This window comes from Carlito syrichta, unplaced genomic scaffold, assembly GCF_000164805.1.
Source record: "Carlito syrichta isolate Samal-C Ts95f unplaced genomic scaffold, Tarsius_syrichta-2.0.1 Scaffold309639, whole genome shotgun sequence".
NCBI lineage: Eukaryota > Metazoa > Chordata > Mammalia > Primates > Tarsiidae > Carlito > Carlito syrichta.
In genome coordinates, this window is record NW_007253735.1 from 253,846 (window position 1) to 275,067 (window position 21,222).

Genomic DNA, 21,222 nt, shown 5'->3' on the forward strand with positions numbered 1-21,222 from the left:
CACTCAAGGTCCGCTACCGCTGGCAGCGCGCGCGCGCCCGTCACAGACGTTCAGCGGACCAATGGAAGAGGAGGAACGACTTCCTCGTCCCGCCCCTCGCGGTCTTCCACGCAGCGACGTACCAGGTTCCCTCCCCCACCCCTTTCTTCCACCAATCAGGATCGGCTCCAAGGGAGCGCGCGAGGTTTTCTTCCCCGCCACCCGTTCTCACCGTTAAACGGCTGTGTCTCGCGACAATCCCAAAGTGACCTTTTTCCCCCCTCCGGAGTTCAGTGTGCGCTAGGGGCAGTGGGAGGGACAGGATGCGCGAGGGAGGTGGGTGGGAAGAAAACGCACCTCTTTCCCCGCCTCACGCGCACCCTGGACTGGCTGCGCGCGCACCTGCCTCCCTAAGGAGCCGCTAATGCCACAAGGGCTCTCCTTCTAGCCTTCTTCCTTTGGCCGCAGAAGTAGCCTGGGCGATCTTCCGCCTCCACCCCGACCCTACTTTCCTGTCTGTGGTCTTTCTGTTCCCAGCGCCGCCAGGTCTTGCGGGGAGAAGGGAGTGATATTTTGAGCTGTCGCTTCTCCTTTAAGAAAAAAAGCCCCGTCGGCTGCCGGATGAAAGTCTCTGAAAAAATGGCGGCGGTGGGACGGAGGCGGGGTTGTAGGGGTAGCGAAGACCCGCCCCCTGGCGCCTGCGCAAGGGTAGTTCCACCAAGGGCATTCTGGGAGCTGAAGTCCTATTTATCCTAGGCATTAGGAAAAGCGACAGGGACCGGAGGTGGAAGGGATGCTGGGAGTTTTTGACTGAGTCATGACGGGAACGGTGGTTTTCTCTCCGCACTCCGCGTTTACTTTTCCCGGAAGGCAGCGTTTCCGGGTTGGGCCCTGGCGCCCGCCGTCCATTCGGGCTCAACTGTTGAGCCAATTGCCGGTCAGGGTTGCTTGGGAGGGTTTTTCTTCCTTTTCTCTACTTCGTAGCTTTGGCGTTGGCGTAGCTTTTTCCGGGTGGCTTCGTAACATCCCCTACCTATCTTGGCTTGGTCGGATGACGCCTCTGGCACTCGCTAGCTGTCGTTCCTGTCTAAGTTATTCGTGTCGCCACCCTGTGTCCGGGAGCTCCTGGAGGTCAGGGACTGAATCTGGTTCCGTGGGGGCCTCGGGCCCCAGCACCATGCCCACCACACGCTTGGCCCCTAATAAAATGTGTGAAACGCACGGGAGGTTGCTTTTCTGCCTGACGTGGCCGGGGCACCAAGGGGCGGGCGTCGGTGGCCTCAGCGGGCGGTGGCGCCTGGCCTGGAGGGAGGGCGAAGGGTTGTTCGCGTGACGCCGGTGACCCTGCGCGGAGACGCTGAAGGTCTCGCGCTCCCCGCTCGGAGGGCCCCTGCTTCTACAAGGTTTACGAATGCTTCTGCAGTGCAGAAAGCAGCCAGAACAGCTGCTGTATCTGAAGTTTTCTTTTCTGCCCACCGGCGTGTGCAATCGAGTTGCCTTCCTGATACGTCAAAGGGAGATTCCGTTTTCTCTCCACGATGCAGCTGGCTGCTCCCGTCTCTTCCTTTCATCCGTTGTCATCAAGGAACGATCTGCAAGGGCAGCCCCTTACCCTCGGAAAACAAAGCATGGGGGGCGGGGGGCTTTAAAGGCTTCAGAAGAAAGAAAATGGAAACAAGATCTGGGGATCCGATTCTAAATTTCACATTAATCATTCAGTTAAACCGTAGACAAGCGCTGAAGTACATTTTTCCTTCCGGTATTTTTACTCAGTTGCCTCTTCATATTAGGCAAATGTTTTATATTCTGTACTGATCGTTTTGCACTTTCATAGATCTCATGTCATTTTCACTTGTAACCATTTGGCATAACGTCAGTGGGAATTTTTTAAAAACTGTTTGCAGTGAACAGTTTTGGAACGAACAGCACTGACATCCCATGGCTGTTCTAAGTAATACAGAGGGAAAGTCTCCTTTCCAAAAAAAGTATTACAGACACAATGGGATGGAGAATGAATGAGTGAGTCCTTTAAGAAAAAAAAAAAAAAAGACCACTGTGGGCCGAGTGCAGTAGCTCACACTGGAACCCCAGTGCTTTGAGAGGCCCAAGCAGGAGGATCCCTTTGAAGCCAAAAGTTGGAGACCAGTCTGGGAAACAGTAAGACCCTGTCTTTAAAAAAATAAATTAAAATACCACTGTTGTAGAGAAAAGATTACAAGCTTTGAAGTCAAATCTGGGTTATAGTAAGTAGCAAAACTACCAACTGATTATTATCTTAGCAAGTTATAATTCTTTGAACCTATTTCACCACTTATAAAAATGGGGATGAAATCTATTTCACAGAGCCATATTTATAGTTCTTTACAGAGTGACTTATAGGCCTTTTGAAAATGTTTTATTCAAGGTGAATACAATCACAGTGGTAAAAAGGTGAAAGATTAACCCTCAGTGTTGCTTTTCAGAGAAACTGTTATAAGGGAATGTCACTAAGCAGGGATTATGCTTAACAGAGATGTGTGCGGTTTAGCACCTGGTGTCTTAAACCTTCCGGCTTCATTCTTGTTTGCATTTTGTAACACTGAATAAACTACGCCCTGAGAATTCAAACATATATCCACTTCTCTACTTGTAAGGATGTACAATCTATGCAGAAAAGCAGGTTAGGTTTCTGAATAAATGAAGACAGTAAAATGAACTGGATGCTGTTTTAACTGAAAGAAATTTTAAGGAGGCTTTACTTTCATCTTCCCCCAGATTCACAGAATTTTTTTTTTTAAGAGTTGGAGTCTCACTTTGTCATCCAGGCCGGAGTGCAGCTCACTGCACCCTGCCACTCCAGCATCAACTTTCTGGGCTCAGGTGATCCTCCCGCCTCAGCCTTCCAAGTAGCAAGTACTACAGGCGCTGGCTACCACGCCCAGCTAATTTTTTGATTTATTACAGAGATGAGGGCTCACCAAGTTGCCCAGGCTGTTCTCAAACCCGTGGGCTCAGACAATCCCCTCACCTCGGCCCCCCAAGGTGCTGGGAATTACAGGCTTGAGTCACCGAGCCCAGCCCACAGAATTTTTTTTTTTTAAGGCAAATGCTCAGTGGATTACCTACAGCTGGAAAAAAAAATACAAGGGTAAATCTGCCATTCTCACGAATTAGATAGAATCTTGGCATGTAGTAGGTTCTCAAATTTTGCAAAAAATTGAATCCTTATCACCCTGGCCAATGCATTGCCAGAACTCAAATCTTACTACTTGATTTTCTCTGTCAGCTCCATTTGAAATCTACACACACACACACGCACACACATGCACACGCACACACGAAACGAAAAAGGAGAAGAAATTCACCAAATCAAAAGAGAGGAAGTGTTAAGCAAATACAGGAACTAAAAAGGGTTATACAGGCTGCTTTACACTATCTCATTCAGTTCCTTTGTGGTCCTCTTCTGCAGCACATGCCATAACCTGTGAGACAAGAGCATCTTGAATGTGGGACAATGGAAGAGTTGGGTGAGTGAGTAACTTGAAGGAGAGACTGGCAGAATGAATACTTGGCTGCTGTCTCCATGTGTGTCAGGGTATAAACTTCTGGTCAGATTGAGGGTGGTAGTGGAAGATTTTATTTTCACTTCTCTCTTGTTCTCAGCCCAAAAAAGAATGGAGCATGAGGAACTATGATTGTTATGGGGAACTTTGGGTTCACTATTTGCAGTGGCAAAATAGGCAGAGAGTTGAGAGCAAACCACAGAGTACACTCGGCGAATAATTTTGGACTGAATTGTGATGGAAATTGTCTTTTTATTGTGGACATTTTGCCCCTTGGTGACCACTAGAGATTATAGGGTGGGCACACAGTTAGGCAATTACAGAGATGTGATTTGGAGAGAAAAAGAAAAAAAAAGGGAGGGAAGCATATTATGAGGAGGAAGAAATAGAGCAGAAGTACAAGAACGAGGAATCAGCTGAGGTTGGAGAAAGGCCAGGGTGGTTTCATTTGCTGCATGTTTTGGTATTAAATCAAGAAGGCATAGCACTCTAATGCCAGTGATTTCCTTGCTAAGCTTTTTATTCAGAGGAATTCTGAGGTAACAGATTACTATGGCCTGAAAAAATGATACCTCCTCCTAAGCTGAGGCAATTAAAATCAGCAGTGCAACTATTAGCCGCATTACCCCGAGAGTGTCCTGATTTCAAACCTTTAGAGCAATGTAGGGTTTGCCATTCTTGGAATTCACTCCATAGTCTTTGCCAACTTTTGTTGCCAGCATCCTAACTAACATTGAGTCACTAACTTTTGCCCAGTTTCCAAGCTGTTTTAATTCCACAGTGTCCCAGGTTTGTGTGTGTTTAAGGTATAGGGTGCGTTAAAAGTGCAAACAGCAACAAAACGTATCTTGCACTCTTTTTTTTTTCTTTTTTGAGTTGGAATCTCACTCCGTCACCCAGGCTGGAGAGCAGTTGCACGCTCACGGCCACTGTAGCCTCCACCTCCTGGGCTCAGGCTATCCTTCTGCCTCAGCTTCCAAGTAGCTGGACTATAGGCACGCGCCACCACACCTGGCTAATTTCTTGATTTATTGTAGGGACAATGTCTCAACAACTTGCCCAGGCTGATCTCGAACCCCTGGGATCTGGCAATCCTCTCACCTTGGCCTCCCAAAGTGCTGGGATTACAGGTGTGAATTACTGCGCCTGGCGACATTGTCCTTTTAAGGAAAACAATTTGAAGTGTTACTGAGAACTAGAGAAAAAGAAGAAGGAAGGCAAGTTAACAGGAGGGAGGAAATGTTAATAAAGAGAAAAAGGTGGTTTTTAATAAATATTAAAATGTAAAGACTATTTTGATACTGAGGTGGACTCTATTTTGGACTTGTGGTAGAATCCAGATTCTTATCCTGTATGAATGTTAGGGGAATTTGAATGCTGACCTGAGTTGTACTAGGGTCTTTTTTTTTTTGGTGGGGGTGGGGGGATACCTAATGGCTTTTATGCACATAATTCAAGAGGTAATTAAGGGAACTAATACTTATTCAGTGACTCAGGCTAACACTAGACACTTTTACATATGTTCATCATTTTAGTGTCAGCAAATACTCTCTGAAATAGGTATTATCCATTTTTTTTAAGATGAGAAAACTAACAAAAACAAAATAACTTGTTCAGTGTAACTCCTAGGAGCATCTAACACCAAAACCAATTAAGCAACAAGATGTTCTTCTGTTTTAGAAGTGTGTTGGTTTAGGTGTTTTGGTCAGTGGAATAACTCAGATTTTTTTAAAAGAAATTGTACAGTTTTGTGTTTCCTCAGTAAGATGGGTATTAGAAAAATCTTGTCTGGAAATGTAGAAAATACCAAACAATCTGGAAACTAACACTTTTGTAGATTATCCAGTTAGCTACATCGCAGAAGGGTGTTGGCTGCACTTCAACAGTTTCTTCAAATTGTCTTCAGCCTAATAACTACCCTTAAGACTTGGGGTGGATCTTCTTCCCACCTATAGGGAAATGGCATCAAGGACAGGTTGGCCTAGGTGAGCAAATATGCTATCTCTTCAGTACTGCCTTGGGTGTTAGCCGCTTGTGTCTACCCAGAAGGTTTTTACCTAAACCCTCACTATGTGGGGAGGATAGGCAAAGAAGAACCAGGAGCAGACTCTGGCTCCAAATGAAATCTTTACAACCCATGGGCACCACAAATAGACTTTACTTTCACATTAGTGTTAATATCATTTAATTTCCATAGGTAAAGGACTACAGAGTTTTCAGTCCCACTACCAAGTAATCCCATATTTGGACCTACTCCCCAAGTAATCCCAAATTTGTCATACTGAAATTAGTCATCCTCAAATTACAGAATCTGACAAAAGGCATAACCTCAGGGTGTTGGTGATGTGCACACTCATAGAAAACAGGAAGAGAAAGGCCTTTTACCTGATGACCCAGAAAGGAGAGTTTTAATAACTTGGGTTAGTCGGTGCTTCTGAGAGTAACTCTCTACTCTTAGTCAAATGGTTGCTTCCCTCTTGTAATCTGTATCGTAAATGGCTGTTTGTTTTGAATTCAGGAGGATCTTGGACTTCTGGTTGAAGAAAAGTTTAGAAAATAGAAAACAAAGGGTCTCTACCTTAATTGAGAGATACTGAGTTCTCAATTAATTTGGATTTCTAAAATTAGGAACTGAGTCTGGCTAATAAAATTCTGAGGCAAAAAGTTTTACTTTCTCTTTTACCTTAGTTTTCTTTTTATTTTCTTTACTCTTCTTTTTTAAAACCTCATATTATAGAGATTTTTTTAAAATATGCAAAAGTCAGAGAAAATAGTTTAGTGAATTCTGATATACACATCAACCAACTTAAACAATCACCAAATCTTCACCAGTCTTATTTCATATCTATGCCCTCCCACTTCTTCTACCCTTGCAGTTTCAGATAGCATTTTAAGGTTTTGGCATTAATTTTAATTAATTAATTTTAAATATTTTAGCATTAACTTCTAAACTAAATAAGTATTTATACAAGTAACCATAATATCATTATTTTACCCACAATAGCCTTAATAGTAATTCCTCAATATCATGAAAGACTATTATCCCACCTAAAAACTGAAGTTAAATAATATTATAAAGTATTGTCATACCTAAAATAACAGTACTTATTAAATATCATTGACTACCCAGTCAGTGTTCAGTAGTCTTCTTTCATTTTTTTAAACTTTAAAAATGATCAATAAGGTTCATATATTGAAATTAGTTACAAGTCTCTTAAGTCTCTTTTAATCAGTAGGTTCCCTCTGCATCTTTTTTTTCCATTAGTTATTCGTTTACCCTGAAGAGTTTGCTCAGTTTGCCTATCTCTAAAATGGTGCATAAAAGTCAACATTTTTGTGAGATGGATGATTGAAAAAGATCTGTAGAAGATTTCACTTGTAAAAGATGATTAGATCTATTCTTACACCATTAAGAAATACCCATCCCCCCAAAATCTAAAATGAATGCAGATCTGTTTTTTTTAAATGGTCTGTAAAGTTTATTTTCCTTTTTATTTTTTTTAATGTCTTGATGTTGAGGTTTGTAGTATGTGACCAGTCATTCTGGAAGTTTATTTTCCTTATCTGAGAACTTCAGAGCTATGCAGCTCCTTAGAAATGATATGATTCACTGTTTGCAAACTTTTAAAAACCATTAAGTAGTTAAGAAATACACTAGAAGCTGGGCTCGGTGGCTCAGTCTGTAATCCCAGCACTTTGGGAGGCTGAGGTGAGTGGATTGCCTGAGCCTGTAGGTTCGAGACCTGCCTGGGCAACTTGGTGAGACCTCATCTCTACAATAAGTCAAAAATTAGCCGGGCATGGTAGCGCGCGCCTGTAGTTCCAGCTACTTGGAAGGCTGAGGCAGAAGGATCGCCGGAGCCCAGCAGGTCGAGGCTGCGGTGGCCGGGAGTGGCCACTGCACTCCAGTCTGGGCAACAGAGTGAGACTCCAACTCCAAAAAAAAAAAAAAAAAAGAAATACACTAGAGATTCACTAGTGGGACTTCACCCACAATTTGAAAAACACTGTTTTAATCCAATTGCTTTATTGTGTAGATGAGAAAACCGCTTCGGAGAACATGTCAGGCCCAATGACCCAGAGAATCAATGTGAGAATAGAGACTGAAATTCAAATTTTTAGTTAGTGCAGGGAATAGGGATCAGATAGCCCAGTTTCAAGTCCTGACTCTGCTCTCATGAACCTAACCAAGTTATTTTCATCTTTCTTGATCTACAAAATGAGGACAATAATATAATCTTCCTCAAAGATTAGGATCATCAAATGAAATGTGTAAACTCCTGAGAAGAGTGCCTGGCATGTGTTAATTTTGGTTAATTATTATTGATATTTTTATTATAACAGAAATGTACTAGTATAATACTTGTAAAGTCTATTCGCTTTTCCCAAGAAAACTATAATAGAAATGAATCCCAACTATTTGGATTGAAACACCTTACTTGATTTCACAATATCTCAGTTTTCTCCCAAACCCTTTTCTCTCCACATCCTAAAATACAAAATACTTATACTTTTGAAAATTTTGTTATGTGCTTCGGATAATTCCTGAGATTTAAGATCACACACACAAAAATTAGGATTAAGAATAAATGTTACTTCCCTAATAGAGTTTGAAAAATGGTAACTTAATTGCTTATATTTTTCTAATTCTAAAAATTAGGATTTTTTTTCTAATTGATCTTTGTGGACAATCCACCTATTTAGGGTGAATGATGAAAATTAATATCTGAATATAAGAAGTCAGGTTATAGAATGTGACTTCTGGAAGTAAATGCAACCATAGAAAATAAGAAATAAGTCGGGCGCAGTGGTGCACTCCTGTGATCCCAGCACTTTGGGAGGTGGAGGCGAGAGGATTGCCTGAGCTCAGGACTTCAAGACCAGCCTGGGCAACATAGTGAGACCTTGTCTCAACAATAAATCAAAAAATTAGCCAGGTATGGTGGCACACGCCTGTGGTTCCAGCTACTTGGAAGGCTGAGGTGGAAGGATCACCTGAGCCCAGCAGGTCAAGGCTGTGGTAGCTGTGAGTGTGCCATTGCACTCCAGCCTGGGTGACAGAGTGAGGCTCCGACTCAAAAAAAAAAGAAAAAAGAAAAAGAAAAGAAAAGAAGAAATAAGCCACAATTTGTATGGGAGGGGGAGGGTGGCAATTAAACATCATCACATTTCTGAAGTAAAATAGAGTAAGGGAAGGTGTTTGAAAATAGTCTTAATCCAAGAGAAGAAGAAGATGAATGGGAGCACAGTGGGAATATTTAAGAAGAAAATTATTCCAGAGACTTAAACATTCTATACTATGATTATCTTGTTTCTTATGATGTAGATGCCTTACTGGAGGAACTAGAACGCTCAACCCTCCAGGACAGTGATGAATATTCCAATCCAGCCTCTCTTTCCCTGGATCAGCCTTCTGGAAAGGACAGTAACCTTGCTGAGACTTCAGAGATCCTCCCTGTTCGAGATAACATGAGTCCCTTGCCGGTAACTTTTCATTTCTTGTAGTACTTTAAGGATAGATGTTTGAATGCATTTCTGAAAAATAATTGTATCTCATGTAAAATGATATGAGGGGAGAATCATAGATTTAAGAAAGATAAACTAATCTCTCAATGTTAAATTTAAAATTTTGTCAAGAGGAGGAAAATTAAGAGAATCATCACAGAAGAATGAGCTTTTGAGATCTAAAGTTTTTTCAAATGAGGGCATAATCACAGGCAGAGTATCGTCAGGTTCACTTGGGATATTCTGAGGTTACCATCTGGGCCTCAGAGATGCTTGTTGTCCTTTGACTGGAATGACACTGAGTCAGGCCAGAGAGTACCTGAGAAAGGCCAGACAAGTCTTCACAGGCTGACCTTTTAGGGTCAACACTTTCCAGGTCTTTCTTTCTACTGAATAGATTAGGAAATTTGATTGTTAGTATATGCAGAAATGATGAAGCTCTAGGATCCAAATCAGATTAGCCAAACTCACAAGAGAAGATATATTTTAAAAACCCAGAAATCAAATGTGTTAATTTATGGTTAGAGTTAAAACTTTCAAGTAAAACAGCTATTAGTATTTGCTGGTTATATATATTCTCTACCTATAGATAAGTCTCTATGAACCTACATTATAATTAGAAGGTTGCTTGATAAGAATAGAATTTGTATAAGGGGAATTAAACAGATGTTCTTCACAAGTGATTTTTTTGAACAGTGATATTCTGATTCATCCTCATATATGGAATAACCAGTAGTACAGACATGAAATTTGAGCTCATAGGTAGGTTCTCCTCTGACTGTTCTTCCCTCCAAACACATACACACAGTTTTAAGGATACTCATTTATGTCTCTGCTAGAGAACTACGGTCTTTGTTTTCACTGATATTGGATTTAGTCTTGTTTTTCTGACATCCTATTGACTTTACTTTTTTTCCCAGATTTTCCATTTTTTTGAAGTTTTCTTTTCACATTTGCATTGAAGTAAGCAAGCATGACTTAGCAGGCCTCCATTTGGTTCTTCCATGGTTTCATCTAGCAGTGTGTAAAACACATATGCAGTGAACAGAGTTGTCACTTTATTATGGCTAAATCCAAATGATGACTAAGAATAACTCATCTCTTTTACTGATCCTGTTCAGACAAAACGTAACTGGCAGAAATTTTTCAAGGATAATATTCAGGGTGCTGGCTGTTAAAGCTAAGAACTGAAACACAAGCAGTCAGGGACAGCTAACTCCTCTTATCTTAAGCGGTAGTGGGAAAATTTGTGAGGCTTTTTCCCCTGCTGGTTACTTGGTGAACAACTGCTCATGCCCTGCCACGGTCCATGTGGTGGCCTGTAAGAAGCATGGAACCTCCTCATCAGTAAGAAATAGGGGAAATTGTGGCATAATTTCATATAAGTTATGTGTAGAAACTCTCTTAGCACTTTTACCACAGAGTATAATGTAATCTAAATATTCTTATTAAAGCAGCTTTGTTATTATTTGTCTATGTAAAGCTCTAGCTTCTTGTTTTATTGTTTGGTAAAGCTTTTTAGTTTCACAATGAACCCTTTCAACAGTCAGCTCAAAACAAAACTAAATACAAAACAGCTTGTTTAATTGCTTCAAGAGAGCAGATAACAAATATGTAACTTGCATAAAATATTTGTCAATGTTTGCCATCCACTACTGGGACAAGTAAAGAGATCACTATCCTTTTGAAAACCAAAAGGCACAAATATGATGAAGAAGGATCGGCATCTACTTCTAAAGTTAATATTTACTTTAAGAAAAATGTGACAATTTAACACATATAGCTGCCGGACATTTACGTATTATTGTGAAGCATACCTTTCTGTTCGTATCAAATGACTCTTCTAAATTAATTTTGCTCTTTTCAATTCCAAATTTCCTTGTGCTTGTTTAGTTAACTGGTGATGATTAATAAGTTGATTACCTTTGCAGATTATCAAATAATGCCAGTTTTATTTTAGTGTCATTAGAGGCCAATTTCTTTTTCTTCATCCAATTCAAAGGATCAAAGTAAAACATGTGTAAGTTCATTCTCTGGTCAAAAAATGACATGTCTGATATTGTTAAAACCTTTGTAAATTTAGTTGAAAAGTTCGACATTGAAGATAAAATGTTGTTTTTGTGGTGAGAATATGAGTAAAAATGTTGATGGAGCTCAGCATTGTGATTAAAACAATGTTCTTACTGACTTAAAAACCTGTGAAGCACAGCCAGGCATGGTGGCTCATGCACTTTGCACTTTGGGAGGCAAGAGTATTGCCTGAACCCAGGGGTTCGAGACCAGCCTGGGCAACTTGGTGAGACCTCATCTCTAAAATAAATCAAAAAATCAGCCAGGTGTGATGACATACACATGTGATTCCAGCTACTTGGAAAGCTGAGGCCCATCAGGTCAAGGCTGCTGCTGCTGTGAGAGTGCCACTATATTCCAGCCTGGGTGACTGAGTAAGACTCTGACTAAAAAAAAAAATTAAAAAAAAAAACAGTCGCCGGGCTCGGTGGCTCAGCCTGTAATCCCGCGCCTTTGGGAGGCTGAGGTGAGTGGATTGCCTGAGCCAGCGGGTTCGAGACCCGCCTGGGCAGCAAGACCTCATCTCTACAATAAATCAAAAAATCAGCCAGGCGTGGTAGCGCATGCCTGTAATTCCGGCTACTCGGAAGGCTGAGGCGGAAGGATCACCAGAGCCCAGCAGGTCGAGGCTGCGGTGGCCGGGAGTGGCCACTGCACTCCAGTCTGAGCGACAGAGTGAGACTCCAACTCAAAAAACAACAACAACAACAACAAAAAACCCAAAATCTATGAAGCAGAAATGTACTTGGAATTGGTTGTGGTGTGAACAAATTTTATGACTGCTTCCAAATAAGCTGCATTATTCTACCAATCAAAATAAAAACCGTAATTGTCAAAACTTACAAATAGTATGTGTATGTTATATATACATACACACACAGATTATATAAGTAACTGATCTACAAAACTTTTGTGACAGAAGCTTATATGAAACACTATGGTTCAAAGAAACATGTCAGCATGACTCTATGTATTTTCTTTCTGTTTTGCCTAGTATCAACTGGATTTTGAAAATACCAACTTTGAAAAATATCTCCTGGTCCTTTGAAAAACCACTTTGCAAAGCAACCCAAATTTAGGTTGCATTATGTGCAAAACAAGTTGGAAATCTTTAATCAAACTAATCAATGACTATAGCATAAAAATTCAGTTTTTTAAGCCTTTAACAAGTTATAATTATGCAAAATAAAGCTTGCAAAAAAGAAAAAGCTCAAGTCTCTCTCTACAAAAGCTGGAAAGGAATTGAAAAATCAAAAAATTTAAGCTGATATGGTTTAATTGCCTAATTTGAAAATTGCACTTCAGAAAAATCTTGACTTTGATGGATTTTGACTCCTAATTTTAACTAAATAAATTTTTATTCTCCACCAGAATGGAATGATATTGTGAACGTCCTTAATTTTGCAGTATCCATATTTGGTGAAATGTTAAAATGAATCATAGAAATGAATCATAGACAATTCATAGAAATCATAGAAAATTCATAGAAATGAATCAACTTGAAAGTTTGGTCTTTGGTCTTGTGAGAATATTATTGAAGAAAAGTGCTTTCAGTGAAGGCAGAAAGATAGCATCTGTGAAGATATTGGCCTGAAATATTTACACATTTTAATATAAAAAATAGAATTAGCCAGGCAGTGACTCATGCCTGTAATCCCAGCACTTTGGGAGGCCTAGGGGAGAGGATTGACTGAGCTCAGGGGTTCAAGACCAACCTGGGCAACTTGGCAAGACCCCATCTCTACAATAAATCATAAAAAAAAAAAAAAATTAACCAGGTGTGGTAGTGCACACCTATAGTTCCAGCTACTTAGAAGGCTGAGGTAGAAGGAGTGCCTGAACCCAGGAGGTAGAGGCTGCCGTGGCTGTGAGTGTGCCACTGCACTCCTGCCTGGGCGACAGAGACTCTGACTCAAAAAAAAAAAAAAAAAAGCAAAGAAAAAATAGAATAGAGGAGATTCTCCATTTAGCTGAATTTGCTCTGAACTTACAGGTTTATCGCCATCTGGAGAGAGATTGTTTTCTTAAAAACATTACAATCTATAGAGAAGTATCAATTAAAAGTGTCAACAATTTCAAATATGTTAATCATAAAATGCAGCTTTAATGAAGATTGTAATTTTATGAAAATAATAATACCATATTGGATAAAAAATCACATTTTAGAAAAATGTCCACATTACAATGTTAGAGACAGCAATGACTAAGTAGACAATTAAAATATGTGACTATATATTGAGAATAATTATTAGTGACATGAAAAAATGTTCAGATAATATCAGTTTTTGCAAGTGTTTATTATCAGAACTTATTTAAAAATATTTTAGGAAAATTTTATTTTGAAAATAACTTTTGAGTAGAATTATTTTATAGGTCCACCAATATAATAAAGCCAAATTTGGTGTCAATAAATACATTTTTCAAAAATTATATGACGTGAATTATTTTTACAGCGCTTTTTCACTCTTAGATATGTCCCTGTTAGAACAGTAAATTATATGGTCACCCTGTCTGCATGGTCTGGCCCCTGTTGCTCTCTGCCCTGTCTCCCTGGTTCACTCTGCTTGGGTCACACTGGCCTCCTTGTTGTTCCACACATGCTCCTGGATGCTATCCCTACTCTCCCTCCCACCTGGATCATGTTACCCCAGATATCTACTTACTTTCCTCACCTCCTATAAGTCTTTGCTCAAGTGTCCTCTTCTCAGAGAGTGCTTCCTTGATCAATCTATTCATAATTGCCATCTTTCCCCCACTTCCCTTCTTCTACCCCCGATTAATTATATATATAATTATCTGTTTCTCACCACCAGAATGTAAGCTCCAGGAGAATACAGTTTTATGTGACTATCTTATTTTTTTTTACTGCTATATCCCCAGCCCTGGCACATGACAGACACTCAATAAATATTCATTCAATAAATAAATAAATTTCTCACCAGTCACCCTGTAGATTCACACATTATTTCTTTTCATAAGTCAAGTTTAATCATATTATAGTCTTTCCCTAGATACCATTCTGTCTAGTTAAAGGGGCTTTGCACTGACCCATTTTGTTTGTTTTATGGTTGGTCTCTATTTCAGTGCTTTTTGTGGAGGGAGAGGCTAATTTGTTCACATGCCAACGGCTGTTTAGAATTTGGCCTTTCTCTGCGGGATGGCTGATAATTCCTCTGGCTTACAAAAGGAGATCTCAGAGATATGATAGTTATCAGTCTCTTTTAGAAACTTCAAACATCCTCTAACTTGGTGTTGATAAGCATCAACATTCTAGTAGCAGAAATTCATTTTTTGCTCTTCTCTGTTACTTATGTGTTTTAGGCGCAGCTCGTGTATACGACCAAAATCCAGAAGCTCAATGTCTACAGGTATTTTATTATTATTATTAAGCACTTTAAGAAATTAAAGTTAGTAGACAATTGCTACCAATCTTTGTTTGGGCAATAATTTGCTTTGCAAATGTTTATTGTTGGAACTCCCTCATCTTCCCCTTCTTTCCATAATCTTTGAGGAGAGGTAGAACCCTGTTAAGCTGACTTAGCAACTGTTCAAAGTGCCTGGCTTCTAGATGGATTGTCCAGGCTGGTGGGCTCTCCTATTTTCTTTGCCACCTGAAAAAGTGTAAATACTCCCAGATTCACCACACATGTTTTGGCCCATCTATTTCAGATACCATGTTCCAGTTTGCAAAAGAGAAAACATATCCAAAGAAACTTATGCAAGGTTCCAACATCAGAGCTAGGATGAGGGCTATACTAAGGCAGTGGGTCCCTAGGGCAGACTAATGAGTATATACTTCTTTCCATATTAGCTCAAAATATGTTTAGTGGATAGAGGGATTTTCTTTTAATAAAAGTTACATATCGAAACAGAGTCAGCTTATTAAATCATTTCTCCTGGCTAAAGCAGAATTGACAGTCTGAAAAAATAAAAAAGACACTTTTCTTATTCTCTCTTCAGTTATAGCTTACAATTTTTAACATCCCAGACAGTTTTCTGGGGAGCAAATTAAAGGTAGAAACATAGATAGTAAAGATTCATGCTTGTTAAAGAGTACTAAACTACATTTTATCTGGTTTCAGAATTGCAGCCAACAGTGCGCACACAATAAGGCAAAAATAAGGGATGGATTTGTGCTACAAGAAGTCTTTTTAAAACTTCCTACGTGAGGGCACGTTCTGCTTGGTGGAAGTGAGGCCAACTTATTAATACATATTGCCAATTTATTCTAGTGCCAGGACTTGATGGGGTGAGCATTCTTCCTAGTCCCTCCCTCGTGCCCTGATAAAAAAATCAAAACAAGCCGGGCTCGGTGGCTCAGCCTGTAATCCCACGCCTTTGGGAGGCTGAGGTGAGTGGATTGCCTGAGCCCGCGGGTTCGAGACCCGCCTGGGCAGCAAGACCTCATCTCTACAATAAATCAAAAGATCAGCCGGGCGTGGTAGCGCATGCCTGTAATTCCGGCTACTTGGAAGGCTGAGGTGGAAGGATCACCGGAGCCCAGCAGGTCGAGGTTGCGGTGGCCAGGAGCGGCCACTGCACTCCAGTCTGGGCAACAGAGTGAGACTCCAACTCAAAAAAAAAAAAAAAATCAAAACAGAACAACAGCATAACAGTGCCTGGCACACAGTAGGTTCTCTACAAATATTTGAATTCTTAAATCTAGAAAACCAGACTTCAGTAGAAATACAAGTGATTGCATAAACTTGTAATATGAAAACCAGCTCAACCCACAGCTTGTATATCTGGCACTGTAATCAGTTGGTGGCACATAAATACTAACTTATTGACAATCTTTTTCTCATACTGTGAGTCTCTGGCCTGTTTCCCATCACTTTCTCCCTCATCTCTTGCTCTTCTGGGGAACTGACCCCTTACAGGATGGGTATTTCGGGCTCCAGGGTCTGGACATAGGCTTTCATTGGCTTCAACCAATAGAAGGCACTGTGGAGAGACTGGAGGGTGAAAAGCAGGGGCATACAGGGTATTTCCTCTCAAGTAGTCTCTCCACAGTGTCTCTGTCAGCAGTTGTATCTTCTTTATGACTTCTGCTGGAGCAGGACAAGCCTGCTGTGGTTTCAGCTTCCGCCCCTCCCCTGCCCCCCAGCCTGGGTCCCTTGCTCTAACAACTTTTCCTCTTTTCCTTGTACCTTTGGCTTAAGGGGTGTTAATGACTTCCTGCTGTGGCTAAAATAGGTTACTTCAGTGTCTTCTGTTTTGCTTTGTAGCACTCCAGTCACCTGTGTAATCAAGTTTCTGGACAAAGTTCCTTCTGTTTACTCATAAATTTTGTGTTTACCTGACTGGACTTTGATACACTTCCCATTAATAAATGATGCTTGCTATGTAGGTCTATGTGGAAGAGTTATATAAAATCCAGTGACCTGGTAAATACGTAATAGACTGATACAAATCCTTGAAGCTAGTACAACTCTGAGCTGACAAGCCTAGCAAGTACTAACAATATTAGACCCAGAAACTTGACTCTTGTATTATTTCTGTCATCTATTCTGGCTTGCTTGAGTGAACCGAACATTGCTTTCAATATATCTTGAAAGTATATTTATTCAATACTAGCTGTGGGTATAGCAATGGAATAATATTTCTCATACAGGTATACGTCAATAGCAATATGAGCAACACTTTGGAAATGTATCTTTCACATGAACAAAAATAATTTTGATAATAATAGGGAGAAGGAACTTTATAAAAATATAACAGGGAAATAAATAGGGGGAAAATCCAGCACAGTGAAGCCCCTTACTTAAGAAGTCTGGATTTTTTAAAATGCATCTCTTGTGATTTGTATTATTAAAATCTTTGAGCAATGAAATAAGTCATTGCTGGTGACATAGCCAAGCATCTTTACTATCTTTAAGGGTCAGGGACAAATCAAAGTACTTCTGATTTGAGGTTCCTCTCTTTTCAGGAACATTTCCTACAGCGGGTACTTCAATTTGTAATCAAGATCTCTCATTTCTTATTTATAACTTTATATTGTTGACTCAATAATTAGTAGGTTTTTATAATCATGATCTATTTCCCTTTCTTTGTACACTGCACTAGGACTAATTAAAAACCAATAGAAATTCTTTGAATAAGCGCAAGCACGTCCCAACTGTGAGATGGAAATCTACGAACCCTGATAGAAACTACATTTATTCTACACATGGGCACAGAGTGGCAGAATGTGCTTACAGTCCTGCTGCCTTTTGTATTTCCGAGGCAACAATTACTAAGGGGTTATGACAGAAAGAATTGTGAGGGAAGAGCTCCTCTGTACCTTCTTGGAAACTTCCAAGAGGGATTGAATCAGTCATTTGAATACCTGACCATTTTTGCGCCCAGATTATAATTAATTTAAAAAAAAAAATCTTCTATCTGGTAGAGGGCCATGTTGTACCTAAAAGATAAAAATCTTTCATTTTTACAGAGGACGATATTCATTTTCCTCCTGAATTTTCCTTATTGTTAAATACTCAAGGTTAAGTCACTCAGCAGTGGGACAGTCTTTTTTTAAGAGAGAAAGTTATCCATTTTTTTCCTGACTAGCAAATACATAAGGATAAGTAAAGTAATAAGTATATGTTTGCATTTTTGAAAACATATTTAGTGAAAGACAAAATATTTACTTTTACTTATGGTTTTGACTCTTGTGTGTGAGTGAGAAAGAAAGAGAGAGAAAAATAATGCTCTAGCACTTGTGAAAGGGAGGATTTGGTTTGGTGGTTTGTTGGCTAAGCTCTCTTGGTTAATGTTGTTTACAAACATGACTCCACAGTAAGTTACTTGTTCATACCTTTTGGCATAGTGATTCCACTTCTTAAAATTTATGGAAATAATCAAAATATGGGTGCAAATATTTTCTAGTAGTATTGATTATAATAGCAAAAATTAGAAAAACAACCTAAGTGTCCAACATTAAATTACTGGTTTAATAAATTATATACATTATAAATTTGAAAATTATACAACCTTTAAACATTATTTTGGAAGACAGTGTAGGTGAGAAAGCACAAACTTCAGTCTGCAGGTCCAAAATCTATTATTTGTCAGCTGTATTATGTATAAAAAAGTATTCAACTTCTCTAAGCCCCAGTTTTTTCATCTGAGAGTAACAATACCTAGCTCTTAAGGTTGTCATAAAGATTTAACAGAGAATATGTAAAGCTTTTTACAGAGGACCAAGCATAGTATAGACACTCAATAAATACTAGCTGTTATAGTTGCAAAAGATGGAAAAGTATATGCATTACAATAGGAAAATATATCATTTTAATTTTCTAAAATTACACACAATCATAGAAGAGAATAATGATATCATCAAACTGTACAGAGTAATTGCCTGCTGAGAGGGAGATTATGTGTGTTAAATTTTTTCTTTATATTTCTCTGTAGTTTTCAAATTTTCTACACTTAACTATATTAATTTGATATTTAAAAATGATTTTAAATAGGAACTCTACACTGCTACTCTATGTGGGTAGTTTACTGAAGGTTGTTCACAGAATCCTTTTATATAAAAATATGTGTGCATATTTAATAACTGAGATTTACATGTGAATTACATACTGATGCCTCATCTGCCACCCCCACCACTTTATCTGTTGGCCATATGTGTTAGCAGTTGTGCTAGTATAGACGGCCTTTGTTTTGTTTTAGAAATATAACTTTAAGATACAAAATTATTTCATAAACTCATGTGTGTAAAAAGTTAAAGAATTAGGAGACATATAGGGTAAAATATTAGGCCATCCCCTTTAAAGTCTTGCCTCCCACCAACTTATGACCAGCTCTATAGGTAACTGCTGTCAGGGACTTCTTTTTAACAGACCTTCATGTTTGCATATTCATACTTATGTACATGCACTTATAAGTTCATATACATGAAAGAATATTTTTCATATTGTTTTTGGGAGTCTTTCTTAGTTCACATAAATCTATATCTGCATTCTTTTCAGCAGTTAAGTGTTATTCTATAGCATGGATGAACCATAATTTATCTGTCTCTAGTTCCATTTAGTTTATTTTCAATTTGCTCATAAAATCTGTACTGTAATGAATGTCTTTGCACATATATCTTTATATACATGTCCAATTTTTCTGTAGGATAGAGTATTGGAAGGGAAATTGCTGAATTAAAGGATATATACATTTGAAGTGTTGATAGATACTGCCTCACAGAGATTCTTATAAATGTACATGACTGCCTATGGTACATATAAATCTGTGTATATGTATAATCCTGACTTTTGCCAACATTGCATATTGTCAGACTTTTAAAATTTTGACTATTAGGTAAACATTTTTATCTTACCGGTTTAAATTCTGTATTTAAAAATTAATGAGAATGAGCATATTTTAATTTTTTTGTGTTTTTGTTTTGTTTGATTTGGAGTCTCTGTCACTCAGGCTGGAGTACCATGGCACACTCACGGCCACTCCAGCATCAACCTGCGGCTCCGGCAATCCTTCCGCCTCAGCATTCTGAGTAGCTGGAAATACAGGTGTGCGCTACCACACCTGGCTAATTTTTTATTTATTTATTTATTGTAGAAACAAGGTCTCGCCAAGTTGCCTGGGCTGGTCTCGAACCCATGGGCTCAGACAATCCACTTGCCTCGACCTCCCAAAGTGCTGGGATTACAGGCTGAGCCACTGAGCCTGGCCATATTTTTATATAATAATAAACATTTTGCTTTCTTTTTTGGAAACATGTTTTAAAAAAAAATCTTAGCTCAGGTTTTTATTGCTTTGTCTTTTCATTATTGACTTATGCATTTAAAAAAACTTGGTTATTATTTATGGTTTTTTTTTAAAGTCATTCAACGTATTAGTGAGAGAGTCAGGACTAGAATCCATATGTCCTGCCCACCCCTCAGCCCATGACCTCAAAATAACCATGGGTTGAGGTGAAAATGAATATATGTTCTTGTGTGCCTAAAAGTTTGCATATGTAAATGTATATATAAATTTGGTTTAGGGAATGAAAATTGACTTATCCTACTGTATTAATATGCATTCCAAGGAAATGGACCTGGCTAACCTAGCAAGATGTGGAGAATATGCCTACATAATAAGAACTGGTGAAATAAGTGAATAATACATTTGCACAATAACCACATACACATCATCAAACGATATCCTCCATTTTTCTAGTATTTTTCTGTTTACAATATTGATATCTTTAACTTGTCTCAAATTTATTCATTTATCTGGTGTGTTAGGCATCTAAATTTATTGCACCCCAAATAGGTTATTATTCATTGAGTTGTATAGTCTGCTTCTGATTATTTGAAAAACCATGTTTGCCATAATATGAAGTTTTTATAGGTACAGTAGTCTGTTTCTGCATTTTTCTAGCCTACTCTTTTGTCTGTTTCTTTACTAACATTATACACATTTAATTATTGTTACTTTATGCATTATCATATCTATCAAGACCAGTGACAAGTGTTCCCTCTTTACTCTTTTTTTTTTAAAAATTGTCTTGGGTGTTTCAGGCCATAAATTTTAGCATTAGCTTATTAATTAACTGGAATAATTCTATTAGGATTTTTATTTGAATTACATTAAATTTACAGTTTAATTCAGGGAAACTCATAGTGTACATCTTCATGCACGTAGGTCTTTTTAAAAAATACATATAAGATATACAACATGATGTTATGGGATATATCTATGCTAATTTGCTCACCATTTTACTATATATTATACAGTATATTTACTCTCTATATATATATACTATAATATATAGTAATATGGTGAGCAAATTAGCATAGTCATCATCTCACATAGTTACCTAATTTTTGTTTATTGTTTTTATGGCAGAAGCAGCTGAAATTTACTCATTTAGCAGGAATCCTAAATGCAGTACAATTTTATTATCTATCATATTGTACATTAGATCTCTAGACGTGTTCATCTTATATATCTACTACTTTATATCCTCTGAGTTACATCTCTACATTTTCTCCCTCCTCTCCTATCTCTGGTAACCACTGTTTTATTCTCTTCTATTAGACGTATCTATTTTCTGGTTTATTTCACTTAGCATAATGTCCTCCAGGTGTATCATGTTGTGCAAATAGCAGGATCTACTTCTCCTCCCCCTCCCCCTTCCCTC

The 21,222-nt window shown here is 38.7% G+C and overlaps 1 protein-coding gene across 1 annotated transcript in view; it reads left to right on the forward strand.

Moving 5' to 3' along the window:
• The first annotated feature begins 3,329 nt into the window (after positions 1 to 3,329).
• The window catches only part of LPXN (leupaxin), a 41,327-nt gene continuing 23,434 nt past the window's right edge, over positions 3,330 to 21,222 (forward strand). The window contains exons 1-3 of the mRNA XM_008067472.2: positions 3,330 to 3,485; positions 8,848 to 9,005; positions 14,418 to 14,464. Coding sequence (XP_008065663.1) covers positions 3,473 to 3,485; positions 8,848 to 9,005; positions 14,418 to 14,464 — 218 coding nt within the window. The 5' untranslated portion in view covers positions 3,330 to 3,472. The remainder of the gene's footprint in view (positions 3,486 to 8,847; positions 9,006 to 14,417; positions 14,465 to 21,222) is intronic.